The sequence below is a fragment of the Myotis brandtii genome, unplaced genomic scaffold (assembly GCF_000412655.1).
Source record: "Myotis brandtii unplaced genomic scaffold, ASM41265v1 scaffold506, whole genome shotgun sequence".
In the NCBI taxonomy this organism is placed as follows: Eukaryota; Metazoa; Chordata; class Mammalia; order Chiroptera; family Vespertilionidae; genus Myotis; species Myotis brandtii.
In genome coordinates this window covers 2,851,476-2,866,005 of record NW_005369287.1, presented here as the reverse complement: position 1 = coordinate 2,866,005, position 14,530 = coordinate 2,851,476, and the positions used below count along the sequence as shown (strand labels likewise).

At 47.1% G+C, this 14,530-nt stretch overlaps 2 protein-coding genes across 2 annotated transcripts in view; one reads left to right on the top strand and one right to left on the bottom strand.

Moving 5' to 3' along the window:
• The window catches only part of CRTAP (cartilage associated protein), a 21,881-nt gene extending 17,443 nt beyond the window's left edge, over window positions 1-4,438 (top strand). The window contains exons 7-8 of the mRNA XM_014548380.1: window positions 483-566; window positions 2,743-4,438. Of these exons, the coding sequence (XP_014403866.1) occupies window positions 483-566; window positions 2,743-2,796 (138 nt within the window). The 3' untranslated portion in view covers window positions 2,797-4,438. The remainder of the gene's footprint in view (window positions 1-482; window positions 567-2,742) is intronic.
• Window positions 4,439-9,895: 5,457 nt separating this feature from the next.
• The window catches only part of SUSD5 (sushi domain containing 5), a gene marked incomplete at its 5' end in the record, with an annotated part of 38,949 nt that continues 34,314 nt past the window's right edge, over window positions 9,896-14,530 (bottom strand). The window contains one exon of the mRNA XM_014548379.1: window positions 9,896-11,691. Within this exon, the coding sequence (XP_014403865.1) occupies window positions 10,388-11,691 (1,304 nt within the window). The remainder of the gene's footprint in view (window positions 11,692-14,530) is intronic.

The window sequence follows — 14,530 nt, the reverse complement described above, 5'->3', positions numbered from 1 at the left end:
GTGGTCCTGGTTTGCCATTCATACATCTTCCTTCACACACACACACACACACACACACACACACACACACACACACATTCATACGTCTTCCTTCACACCTACATGCACATTCATTTTCCTTCATTCCTACACACACACATACAATCTCTCTCTCTCTTTCTCTCTCTCTCTCTCACATACACACACACACACACAGTCATACATCTTCCTTCACACCTACAAACACACTCACACAATCATTCACTAGAGGTTGGCTGCTGTTTTTTTTAATGAGATATAACTTAAATACCGTAAAATTCACCCTTGGAAGGGGCACCAGTCCTGGTTTTAGTATATTCACAGAGTGGTGCAACCATGGCCACTACCTCATTTTAAATATTTCTATCACCCCCAAAAGAAACCCCATGCCCTATTCCTCCCACTTCTGGTCCTAATATTAAAAGGTTGGTCCTGTAAACTGTTCCCTGTCTGTGTCTGAACAGGAAGCGGTTCAGTTCTTCAACGTGACGACGCTCCAGAAAGAGCTGTATGACTTTGCTCAGGAGAATATAATGGATGATGATGAGGTAAGTTTTCATGTTTAGCACACGTCTGGCTAAGAGAAAATATTACTCACATCTTTGCTAAAATCACTGGAAGGCGAGTCATCCCTGAAATAAGAAACAGAAGGGGACCTTGAGACACGCGGTGTCTGTGGGCGTTTTAATGGGAGCCGGTGCTGGCATGGGCAGAGCGGCTTTCTAGGAACCCAAGCTGCAGCCCCGCCATTTCCCTGCGGAGCACGGAGCGTGGTGGGTGCTCCAGGACCCACCATGGGAGCCTCCAACCATCTTTTTTTTTTTTTTTAAGGGGAAATTGATAAGCCTTTCTTCTTTTTTTCTTTCTTCTTCTTTTTTTAATTTGTTGATTTGAGAGAAGAGAGAAACATTGACTTTTCGTTGTTCCACTTATTGATGCATTCATGTATGGATTTTTTTTTAAAGAATAAACATTTTTTTAATACATTTTTATTGATTTCAGAGAGGGAGAGAGAGATAGAAACATCAATGATGAGAGCGAATCATTGATTGGCTGCCTCCTGCATGCCCCACACTGGGGATCAAGTCTGCAACCCAGGCATGTGCCCTTGACCAGAATCGAACCTGGGACCTTACAGTCCGCAGGCCTTTGCTCTATCCACTGAGCCAAACTGGCTAGGGCAATAATAAACATTCTTTTTAAATATTTTTATTATTTTTATTTTATAGTGGGAGGGAGGGAAGAAGTGGGGGTGTAGGGGAGAGAGAGAGGAGTAACATTGATGTGAGAGAAACACATCATCTTGTTGCCTCCTGACAGGGGCTGGGGATTGAACCTGCAACCGAGGTACGTGCCCTTGACCAGGAACCAAACTCACGACCCTTCAGTCCGAGGGCTGAGGCTCTAATAATCACTGAGCCAAAACCAGCCAGGGCCATGGGTTGATTCTTGTATGTACCCTGACAGGGGATCAAACCCACAACCTTGGTGTATCAGGATGATGCTCTAATCAACTGAGCTACCTGGCCAGGGCAAATTTTGTTATTCTTGATGCTAACTGAATGGAATTGTTTTCTTATTTTCATTTTTCCATTACTTATTGCGAGTGTATAGAAAGACAGTTGATTTGTCATATTGATATTGTCATCCTGCATGTCACTCTAGCTTTCTGAAGTTGTTTCCTCCCCTGTGACATGAGAGAGCCTCACTGAACCTTCATGATAAAAATACCCAACAAAGCCCTAACCGGTTTGGCTCAGTGGATAGAGCGTCAGCTTGCGGACTCAAGGGTCCCAGGTTCGATTCCGGTCAAGGGCATGTACCTTGGTTGCGGGCACATCCCCAGTAGGGGGTGTGCAGGAGGCAGCTGATTGATGTTTCTAGCTCTCTATCCCTCTCCCTTCTGCTCTGTAAAAAATCAATAAAATATATTTTTTTAAAAAAATACCCAACAAAGTAGGAATAGAAGGGGGACTTCCTCGACTGACAGAGGGCACTACAAAAACAAAAACACGAAAAACCCCACAGCTAACAACATACTAAATGCTGAACCAATACTTTCCTTCTAAGATTGGGAGCAAGACAGGGTGCCCACTCTCTCCGTTTCTATCTGACATTGTGGTGGAGGCGTTAGCCAGGGCAATTAGCAAAGAAAAATAAGTAAAAGACATCCAGATGGAAGAAGACGTAAAACCACCACTATATTCCTAGGAAACGGGATCTCGTCGCGCCCTTGTCAGGTTGAGGAACCCCCCCTTCTATTCCTACTTCGCTGGCTGCTTTTGTCATGAAGATTCAGTACAGCTCTCTCATGTCACCGATGAGGAAACGTTCCGAAAAGTAACCCAGGTCTTGGTCTCAAAAAGCCTGTGGTCTGGTGATCAAGGCAGACAAGGAACAAATCGAAAGTGTTCCTGTGGGGCAACAGCTAACGGGAGAGGGTAGAGGTGGGAGGAGGCACAGAAGGGGGGTGCCGAGCAGGTGGCTGGACTGCCCACCTCACACAAGGGCATCTGTGGGGGCACTTGACTCCACGTTCACATGGAGTGGGAGCCAGGTCCCCTCTCAGGGAGAAGCCAGCTCCCCTGGGCCCCAGGGCAGGGGCGAAGGGCTGCTATGGCCCCAGCAGGGGGCCCGCAACGGCCTCTTGGGAAACAGTCTCTGCTCCCCGCACTTTAAAGCCAGGCAGCCCACTCAGCAGAGGCGTCTTGTTGTCTCTTGCAGGGAGAGGTGGTGGAATACGTGGATGACCTCTTGGAGCTGGAGGAGACCAGCTAGTCCACAGGAGACAAGGACACTTCCCTTCGATGTTCAGGAAACAGATTCTTTGCCTTCCTTTTCCCAACTGCCCAAGTGGTTGATACCTCAAAGCCTTCTCTTTATTCTCTGAAGTGAAAGGGAAGCTCCGTCTCTCACTACATATAACAGGGGTGAGCCTGCCTTTCCCGTGACCACACCTGCCTTCCCCATGACCACACCTGCCTTCCATGTGACCACACCTGCTTCCCCTGTGTTCACACCTGCTTCCGCTGTGTTCACACCTGCCTTCTCTGTGTTGGCACCTACCTCCCCATCTTCACACCTGTCTTCCCCATATTCACACCCGCCTTCTTCATGTTCATACCTATCTTTCTCACCAGTCTTTCCAATCCCCCCCCCAGAAAAAAAATATTATTTTTTAAATAAGAAAAACACTAAAAGATGATCATCGTGAAAACCTACTTTGACCTTTCTGCTCTTCCAGATTTTAATCTTTTTTTTTATCCCCATGAGCAATGAGAATCCCACCAGGAGGACTAACAAGGAGCCACCTTTGAGGTTGGAGAAAAACAGGAGAGTGTGGGGTTCTGAAATCTGAGCTTTTTAAATTCAACCTTATTCCCTCCGATAAGCCATTTAGTCTAGTTGGGACACACCGGGATGGAGGCAGGAGACAGGACTTTCCCCACAATGGCCTGGAAAGGAATGAAGGGACATCGAGTTTGGGGGCTTTAGTATGAGGATGAGTGACTGGTGGTGGAAAACACGTTTTTGCTTTTCCAGCTTCCTTTCCCCCCATCTCACTGTTCCAGCCTCTGGGAACGTGATGCACCCTATTTCTCGTGCGGTACTGTCCTTCCCCACTTCCCTTCTCCTGAGAGCACTTCCTTTTTTACCCACGTGAAGTCCTCATGCCAAGATCTAGGCTACTCAGCTCAAGACAGTAACCTACTCCTGTGGCTTTGGCTGAATTTGCCCACATCAGCAGAGTCTGTACTCCCAGGGGGCAGCGTGGCCAAAGGAGTCGGTGTTCTTGGCATCCTTGATGGCTGCACCCCAGCTCATGGGATGCGGGGTTCTCCTTTCTTCCCTTGTCCCACCCTCTACTCCACCAGAGAGACTTCCTTTTGAAGTCCGTGGGGAAGAGGGTCATAGGACAGGACTACAAAGTAGAGGGGGACCCAGGGAGTGGACGCCCAGCCCCAGGGTTCCTGAATCATGGGGGTGGTGCACCCAGCGGCTGTTTAGCTCCCCTGAAGCTCCTGGCTGCAGTTGACCTTCCCAGTGTGTGAGGAGATGCACAGAGACCACCACAGGGCCAGGGCTGGGCTGGGGGGTCTGACTCGCTCCACCTCTGTGGCCTGCGGAGCTTCCGCTTGGTCCTCTGCCTTTGCATCTGAGTCTGGGCTGAGCTTTGTGTGGGTGATGTTTTTCTGCACAGGGTTGGGTGGCGGCAGCGGCGGTGGTGGTGGTGGTGTCCTCATTCACTCTCTGAACTTGGCCTCTTTTCACTGGGGATTGAAAATCACCCCCACCCCCATCCTAGCCACGTCCCCCGAGGAAGAAACCCCAGGGATAGTATGATCCACATTGTCGGCACCTCGCTTTGGTTGAAGGCTGTAGAACCGAATTTTTAAACTGTTTACTTCAAGGGAAACAACACCAATCTTTAAAAACAAAGAGGTGAGCTGGTTTCTCCAAGCCCACCATGAAACCCCAGTGTGCGGGCCGCACTCAGTGACCTCCACCCAGCGCCTCCCTGAACGGGTTTCTTATATGGGCCTAGAAGATTCCTGGATTGAACCTCATGGGTTTAGCATCGGTCTGCTCTGTCTTTGAAAAAAACAACAACAACGAAAAACGAACACATTTGTGAGCTGTGTGAATTTCCATACTTGCCCACAATACCTCACTTGCCCTCTGACCCACCAAATGGTTCTCTGTTTGGTGTCCTCAGGCTGGTCCGCCCAGGGAGGCCGCCCACCCAGGGGCTGGGGCGGGGGGATCTGTCCAGCCCCATCGCTGGTCTGGTAACCCGGGCAAGGGCACCCATTGGGCAGGTCTGAGGCGACCCGCTGCGGCCCCTGTTCATGTTCAGACATTGGCAGTGAATGGCTGAGGGTGTGTGTGTGTGTGTGTGTATGTGTGTGTGTGTACACATAGGTTTAAAAGGGACTAATTGTCTGAAAATGTCTCAGATATCAACATATTCAACGTACTAATATCTTTCCGAGTCCTGAGACTTTCTATTTACTGCCACGAACCTGTTGTTCTCACCTCTGGGATCCCGGAGAACCACTGGGTCCATCGTCCACAAAGGCCGCCTTAGGAAAGGTTGCTTTTAGGGCTTCTTGCTAAGGGAATGTTAAGAGCACAAAAATTGTATTGAACCAAACTCGGTGGCAAACAGAAAATGATCTGTTAGATTGTCAGCGGGAAAGGGTTTATTATGACTGCCGGTGGGATAAACAGGGGCCGGTTTCTGCCAACATTTATGGAAATAACGTTTTTAAGTTTTAAATGTGAGCTGTAAACCTAAGCGCCTTCAGTTAAAAAAAAAAAAAATTCAATGCTGGAGCTGTCGGGAGGAGGTGGATCGGTGCCAGAGCAAACATTCTCATTTAATAGTGTTTGCACATGGAGCTACAACACAGTTTGTAGCGAGGCCCTGAGAAAAACCCACAACCAATCCTTCATCGCAGCTGTCTGAACTCTTGATCATCTGCCATCCCCCAAACAGCGCCTTCTTTTTTCTGGTGGCTCCAGGCTTGAATGACTTAGTGTGGAGAGTTTAAACTATATGCAAGGCGGGGAGGGAAAAGGGAAGGGAACCTTAAATAAGCCTCAGCCAAAGGTTTTGTGCATTGCACTTCCTGTGCTTGCAGCCGGGGTAGGGCTGTTCCCCACCCCGTCCGCCCCGGGCCATCTCCCCGAGAGGGGAGAGGCCACGACAGCCCAGCTTCGCCTGGACCGACCCTCTCCTACCCCAGAAGTGAGTCAGGAGCGGCTGGGGTTTGTGCCACAGTAGGATGCTTCTCTCCCTAGGGCAGGCCTGTGAGCCACCAGACCTTCGCTCCTAACATTGCCCCACAGAGATCTGGCTTTGGGGCTTGTTGAAGAAATGAATTGGCTCACTACCTCCTTGCAGCTGGTAGGGTAAGATACTGGTGCCTCATTTTACCAGAAAAGAAGAGGAAGAAATTAAGAAATGGGGCCTGGCCGGCATGGCTCAGTGGTTGAGCATCGACCTGTGAGCCAGGAGGTCATGGTTTGATTCCCGGTCAGGGCACATCCCCAGTGTGGGGCCTGTAGGAGGCAGGCTGATCAGTGATTCTCTCATCATTGGTGTTTCTTTCTCTCTCTCCCTCTCCCTTCCTCTCTGAAAAAAGAAAGAGAGAGAGAAAGAAAGAAAGAAAGAAAGAAAGAAAGAAAGAAAGAAAGAAAGAAAGAAAGAAAGAGAAAAAGAAAGAAAGAAAGAAAGGAAAATGTGGCCAACAGATCCAGGAGCAACCACAGAGCTTTACTGCCGACTTTAGGGTGGCGTTCGGTAGGCCAAACTATGAACGTTGCTGATGTCTTTCCATCCCTCCTCCCTTGGGTAGGGCAGTTTAGACCATCTCGCTCTTGTGGGAAATTTAGAACCTGGAAGATTATTAAAAACAGTGATGATTTTTTTAAAAAAATCACATTAAATGTCTCATTTTGCGTATTCTTTACAGCAGGGGTCCTCAAACTTTTTAAACAGGGGGCCAGTTCACTGTCCCTCAGACCGTTGGAGGGCCGGACTATAGTTAAAAAAAAAAACTATGAACAAATTCCTATGCACACTGCACGTATCTTATTTTGAAGTGAAAAAACAAAACGGGAACAAATACAATATTTGTATTTGCAAGTGGCCCGCGGGCCGTAGTTTGAGGACCCCTGCTTTACAGTTTTCATTCTCTATCCGCTGGATGAGACTGCCTAACCACACCCGGTCATTCTGGGCTGCCTGTTCTAATGAGCTGTTTGCTCAGGCCCGTGAGATTTCTGACGTTGACTTAGCAAAGCAGAGCCCTTTCCCCAAGGACTTTCGGATCTCTCGCAGCAAGTGGTCCTGGTTAGAGCCATGAGCAGGCCCAGGGCCTTTCAGGAGCTAGAGGTTCATTCTCCCAAGGAAGGTTCTCTCTCAGAGACCTGGGGTCACATTAGGAAAAACTTTTTTTTTAAATTGATTTTTAGAGAGAGGGAAAGACAGAGAGAAATATCGATGTGAGAGAAACACAATGATTGGTTGCCTCCTGCACACGCCCCGACCAGGGCCCAGGCCGGGGAGGAGCCTGTAACCGCCAGGAGGAGCCTGTAACCGAGGTACAAGCCCTTGACCGGATCGAACCCAGGACCCTTTGGTCTGCAGGCCGACACTCTCCTCTGAGCCAAACCGGCTAGGGCAGGAAAAACATGTTAAATCCAGGCCTTGCTTTGGATCTGATGAGTTCGTCTGAAAAGTGACAGAAGAGTCACTATTGCACGCAAAGGACCAACAACATCTTCGGGCCTGACTGCCAACAGCCACCATGGTCCATGCCTGTCACTAAAGGCCAAGCAAGGAGAAAGGAGGGCATAGAAGGAGGCAGATGGAAAGAGTGAGGAGCCAGCCAGTGCAAAAGCAGACCCACGGTAGCGAGAGTTCAAACACCAGCTTCTAGAAGAAGCGGAGGCAGACACAGATTTCATTGATGTTGGCCCAAGAACTGTAGAGGATACAGTGGGAAAGTTTGGATTGAGGAGTGGCGACATGGGAATAAGAGTTTGAGCGTTGACAGATATCTTAGGTCTGGATCCCTTGAAGTAAAGCCTGTGAGAGAGGTGAGTAATCTCTGGTTGGGTGAGGAAGAGGGAGGAGGATGCGAGGAGCGGGCAGGAGCTCTGCAGACTCCCCTGAAACCCTGCTGCAGGGAGAGGTAGGCTTAGAGGGGTAGCTTAGACACAGCAAGTATTAAGACACTATTTTCAAGCTAATCTTTTTTTTTTTTTAAGCCATTGTGAATGTAACCTAGATATAAAATACATAAAACAACTATTTAGGGAAATCTTTATTTTAAATATCGCAGAAGCTTTGTGTTAATAGAACCCCTCCCCCAATTTTCATGAACATTAAAACATTTACTAGTCTCAAAACATGCAAAATGACAGCGTTTTAATCATTTCCTTTCTACATGCTTTTTAGATCCTCTAACATTAATTTAGAAGACACCAAATCAATGAAAACTTAAAAACGTATGTGTTGGGCTTATTTTGCAGTTCGTGTCTAGAAAATAATACATTTACATGTATTAATATATTTGTAATAAATGTATTAATACACCTGTATTAATATTACCCATTTTGGGATTGCTGTTAAGTAAATGTTCTTGGATTATTACATATATGTGAATAACACAATCCCAATGCTGAGACGGAGGTTATTTTACATAGTTAAAAATAGAAAAGCTATCTTGTAATAGGTTAGAAAAGAATCTATAAATATATACAGTCTCTGGCTTTTATTCTGTTGTGTTTTGCTTTGGCTACATGCAGAAGGCATTTCATTCCCATTGTTCTAGATTTCATCTGACACATGGGTAGGTGTTCCATTTGGTACCTTCAGGTCTTGGTTTTACCCAATATGGAGACGAAGGTCTTTCATTTTGCTGTGCTGCCTTTATAGCTACTTAGACTATTATTTTTCCAAAGCTTGTGCTGAAAAGAGGTGGCAGGGTAGAAAACACGTTGCAAGAATTCTTTTTATCCTCAGGTAAAACACCACCACCAACTTTTCACTTGTAAAGAAGTTCAGGATCCCTCTTATGACATACAAAAATACTCAGACTCTCAGAGTCTCAAAATACAGGTATGCCTTCATCACTTTCTACCAGTGAGGACGATTTCTAAGAAGGTGATTCATATTAGGAAAATGTGATGTGTTTTGTTTCTGTGCCAATACTAGGAAACCGCTGGAGATGGTATTGCAGGAGCTTCGAACTCGGCCTCAGTCGCACATTGACTTCCGTGCAAGACAAACCACAGGTGTTATTCATCTTCTGGCCTCTAGGCTTCAGCGCACCTCAAAGCACCCCAAATGGTTCTCAAACTTGAGTTGCATTTAAATCACCCGGAGGGCTAGTTAAAACACAGAGCCAGGCCCACCCACAGGGTTTCCGCTTCATGGGTCTGGGCTGGCACCAGAAAATTTGCAGCTCCAGCATGATTCCAGGAGAAGTTGATGCCTCTGGTCCGAGGACCACACTCTGAGAACCACTGTCATAAACAGTTCTTGCTGAGCCACCAGAAGATGATCTAGATGCTATGAAATGGGTGGCTCTACAGCCAGAACAGTTCTTGCTGAGCCACCAGAAGATGATCTAGATGATATGAATCCATCCTGGGCTCACGCTGTTTCCATGGAGCTCACAATTGTCACAACAGAGTGAAGACCAGGTGGGCACAGGTCATTTCACATTTTCAGTTCCTATGTTTTGCCATCCAGTAGGTATTCACACCTGATATCCTAGTCCTTAGCCCTCTTAAAACTTTCCTCCCCTCCCATGTCATTCCCTCTTACTGGAGTTCAGAGAAATGGTTAATCCGGAGAGAGGAAACCAAGGACTGAGCTCTGTTAGTCCTGGCAAAAATTCTAAGACATTCCTAGGCACAGACCGGTCAAGGACAACTACGCCATTTCCGAGAGGAAACAGTGCTTACCGGTACAAAGCTGACCTTATTTTTTAAAAAACGATGGGCTGTCCCACAGAATGGAGGGAACAGCCGTGGATGTGTGTCTGGCCATCCTCACCTTGCCCTCCCCCATCCCCAACAAAATGTCAGTCTTAAATTCTCTCCAATTTCAACAAACAATTAAAAAGAAGTCTCAAAGCTTCCAGACTATGTCCTAGTTCTTAGCTCATTTGCCCTCAGCAACATCACATTAAAAGGAAATAACCCATTATTCCAGCGGTTCTCAACCTGTGGGTCGTGACCATCGGAAAACACATATAGCATATCAGATATTTACATTACGATTCATAACAGTAGCAAAATTACAGTTGTGAAGTAGCAACGAAAATAATTTTATGGTTGGCGGTCACCACAACATGAGGAACTGTATTAAAGGGTCGCGGCATTAGGAAGGTTGAGAACCGCTGCTCCTATTCCCAACACTTAAATATCTGTATCCTAAATAACACTGCTCTCAAATACTCCATTTATTATGCCTATTGCAAAAATGTCAGGTTATGGAGGCAGTCATTTTATTTCTTAAAAAGAAAAGAGGACAATAGTATGATGAAGCAAGAGGTGAGTTTTGATCTCGTGGTGGAATTAGGGCCCAAGCCCAGGTCTGGGGACGAGTGCGATTCATTCCAGGGCAGATGGCTGAGGAGATACTGACACGTGTGATGACACCATCAAAGCTGTCCTGCCAGGTACCTCAGAGATTACTTCTCAGCTTAGAAAACAAAGACCTGAGAGCAAAAGGCAAGCCCTCGTCCACCCGTTTCATGCTCTAGCGAACGATCAGTGTTTACCAATGTGATGTATCACAGTTCATTTTCCTACCAAGTGGCTTTGGGAGAGCCCACGCTGAAGGTGGCTAGACCTTCTCCATCTCAATCTGCTGGTGGTAGTGCCTGGCCTGCCGCTGGCCAACGTTCAGCTTGTACACGGAGCTCTTGTGCTGGCACCTGCGGTAGCCCCACACGGCCGCCACGCCTGCCAGGAGCAGCAGCAGGCACAGGACGGTGACGATCGTGGCGATGATGGGGCCTCGGCTGAAGCTGGGACACTCGTCTCCTACACACGGCTCCATGGTTGGAAGAAGCTCCTCAGTTGCACCTGGACCAGGGCCTTCCTGTCCCAAGAAGTCCTCTGACAGCAGGTATGGGAAGTTATCCCGGACCTCGGGAGCCGTGGTTTCCATGGGGACCTGGGTGGCTGCCATGGTAGTTGAGGGAATGTGGTTGGGCGTCGTTGGGACAGCAGTTGTTACTGTCTCCAGAGTAGAGCTGGTGAGTTCATAGGGTGAGGTGGCCACAGGAGACTTCTCTATGGCAAACCTCCAAGGGACAGTTGACTGGTACCTGGTCAAGCCACCATCTCCCTGGCTGGGACTCTCGGTTTCGGACACACTCTTGGGTCGGAGAGCAGAAGCTTCTGCATCGAGTGTTTGAGTTGGAAGAACTGAACTGTGGGTCGTGTCCTCATTGGGTGTGAAGGTGGTACTCCTGGGCTTATTAACTTCCACAAGAATGGGCTGATGGGAAGTGAAGAGAGCACATTCTTCCAACCCTACTGACCCATCTCCCTTGTCCCCATCTTCTTCTACTTCCTCCTCTTCTGCCTCTGTCTTCCTCCAAGCCCCATCAGTCACAGGGTAGCCATCTAACCAGGACTCGTCGCTGCTGCTCACCATCGGGTCCCCTGCCTTGCTGTCATTCCTGCCTACATATGGCCCCGAGGGTCCACCAGTGCTGCTATAGGTCACCTTGGTTTCAGGTTCACCTGGGGCCAACGTTATGCCACTGTGGTTGTCTCCAGCAGGAAGCTGCTTTTTGGTGTCATCATCCATCTCCTTTTCCAGCTCAAGCTTGTGGAAGGTCTCAGCAGGAAGCCAGAACAAGTACTTCCCTTTCAGTACCGATCCTGGCAGGTCTGTGGGAACGCTGCTCCCAGTGCTGGGCAAGCCTGTCGTTGGCACAAAGGCTGTATCCTGGGCTATGTTTTCTCTGCCCGCAGAAATGGAGACCAGACGGTCCTGTTTTGGGGCCTCCTCGGGGGCTTCTCCTTGACCCCTGTCCTCCTCGGCCTCTGTCCGGGAATCCTCCCTGAGCTCTCGGAATGACACAGACCTGTCATCAGGGAAATTATCTTCATAGTCAATATGTGCCTCAGCCTCATCTGGAAGGAAAGGGAGGGAAAACTGTGTTAGGTCCAAGTTCACAGAGCCAGTGTAGAACACGAGAAAGGGAAATAAAAAGGATAGGGACCGAAACAGATGAAATAAAACTGTCATTCACAGATGATATGACTGTGTATGACAGATTAACCCAAAGAATCTACATATAAAAGCTGTTATAATTAATATGTGACTTTATCAAGAACACTGGGCCTATAGTCCATATAAAATATCAGTTGTATTTCTATATACCATCAATAAACAGAAAACAAAACTGTAAAAAGATACCACTTGCCATAGCGTTAAAAAAATCAAACACCTAGGAATAAATCTAACAAAAGATGTGCAATATTTCTAATGGCACAAAATATTGCTGAGCAAAATTAAAGAAGACCTAAATAAATGAAGGGGTGGACCATGTGGATGTAATGGGAGGCTCAAAGTGTTATCAAGTCTGTCCAAATTGGTCTATCTAGATTTAATACAATCCTAACAAATCTGAGACACTTGACAAGCTGATATTAAAATTTATGGAAATGCAAAGGGCCAAGAATAGACAAGGTATTCTTGAAAAAGAAGAGAAAAGCTGGAGGATGTACTCTACAAGATTTCCAGATTTACTATAAAACTGGAGTACTTTTTAAGACTGTGGTATTGGCCCCAAAATTAATAACAGGATTACGTTAACATTATGAACTTCTTGTTCATCAAAGCCACCAGGAAGGGAGTCAAAAGGCAAGCCACAGAGTTGAAGATATTTATAATACATATAATCCTCAAAGGTTTGTATCCAGAATTTATAGAGTTCCTACAAATGTATAATAAATGGACAGAGAAACCTTTGCAAAGTTGGCAAGATACTTGAATTGGCACAAAAAAGAAATCTAAATAGACATTAAATGTGTAAAGACACTCAACCTCAATTGTAATAGAGAAATGCTAATTACAGCCGTAATGAGATACCATTACATAGCACCAGAATGGCTAAAATGCAGCAGGCTGACAATGTTGAGTGTTCACAAGGATGTGCAGGTGGGAGTGGGAATTGGAACAATTATTATGGAAAACTGCCCAGGTATTGCTGCCGAAATTGAACATGTGTGTGCTCTGTGGCACAGCAATTCCACTACTGAATATACACTCAACAGCAGTGTGTGCACATGGGCACAGAAAGACAGGCACCAGAATGTGCATAATAACCAAAACCTGGGAACAATTCAAATGTCCCCGAGCTGCAGAGCTGACACCTGCACCGTTGTGTAAGGGTGGGGCAAAAGTAGGCTCGCAGTTGTTTGTATGGAAACTAACACAAGAATACAAAACTCTGTTTTGCACACTCACCACTGTAGACCTACTTTTGCCCCACCCTTTATTCACACAATGAACAGGAACCAACCACCACTCCCACAAGGGCACAGATGACTCTCTCAGCCGCCATGTTGGACATAAGAAGCCAGGCACAAAAGAACACATTCTGGGTGATTCTATTTACATAAAGTTCAAAAACGGGCAAAACTACTCTATGGTGTTAAAAGTCAGGATGGTGGTATAGGAGAGAGGGGTGACGACTGAGTCTGGGCATAAGCAGGGCTTTGGGGTTACTGGCAACGTTCGTTCTACTTCTTGACCTGTGTGGTGGCTAACATTTCTTGTTTCTTTTCTGATAATTTACTAGTATTGATCATTCCCTTGTAATGTGTATGTTATAATTAAGTGAAAAGTTGCCTTTTGATTTGCTCTTTGTAAGACTACGCTGTGAAGTATTCTGAATCCAGCTGAGTAGCCATGAACGGAGGCCCCACAGTCAGGAGGCCCAGAAAGTAAGGCCAGCGGCTCGGGAAGGCTCAGGACGCTGTGTCCTCAGGAGAGAGCAGCCTGCTGGGCTTTCCCCATTCTCGGTGGTCTTTACAAGTCAAGTTCTACAGGAAGACATACTTAACTATTACAACAGAAACCCTCCCTGGATATTGGGATATAAGAAATATAGATGTGTCTTTGCCCCTGGTTCCTGGCATAGGGCCCCTAAAACCCTTGGAATTTCCTGAGGGATAAGAGTGATAAGAACAACTTTTATTATTTTTTTTTTAAATATGTTTTATTGATTTTTACAGAGAGGAAGGGAGAGGGATAGAGAGTTAGAAACATCGATGAGAGAGAAACATCGATCAGCTGCCTCCTGCACATCCCCCACTGGGGATGTGCCCACAACCAAGGCACATGCCCTTAACCGGAATCGAACCTGGGACCCTTCAGTCCACAGGCCGATGCTCTATCCACTGAGCCAAACCGGCAGGGCAGAACAACTTCTGTTATTAATAGCAAGCTTCTTCACCATGGAGGAGTTTACTAGTATGTTAATGAGGTGACTCGGTGAGCCCCTGGGTAGCTTCAGGATGGTGGGGGGCTGGTTGTCAGAGGAACCAACCATGTGATTAGAAGGTTGGAACTATCAGCCCCATTCCCTAACCTCCAGGGAGGAAGGAGGAGGGAGGAGCTGGAGAATGAGTTCACTCCCAATGGCCGCGATTTCATCCATCATGCCTATGTAATGAAACTTCCATGGAAACCCAGAAACCACAGGGTTGGGAGAGCTCCAGGTTGGTGAATGCATCCATGTGCCAGGAGGGTGACTCACCCCAGCTTCACAGGGACAGGAGCTCCTGTGCTCCGGATCCTTCCAGACCTCTCCCTGTGCACCTCTTCCTCTGTATCCTTTCTAATAAGCTGGTCATTGTTCTGTGAGCCATGCTAGCAAATTATGGAGCCTGAGGAGGGGGTGGTGAGAACCCGAAATTTAGAGCCAGTCAGTCAGCAATATGGGAGGCCCTGGACTTGCGGTTG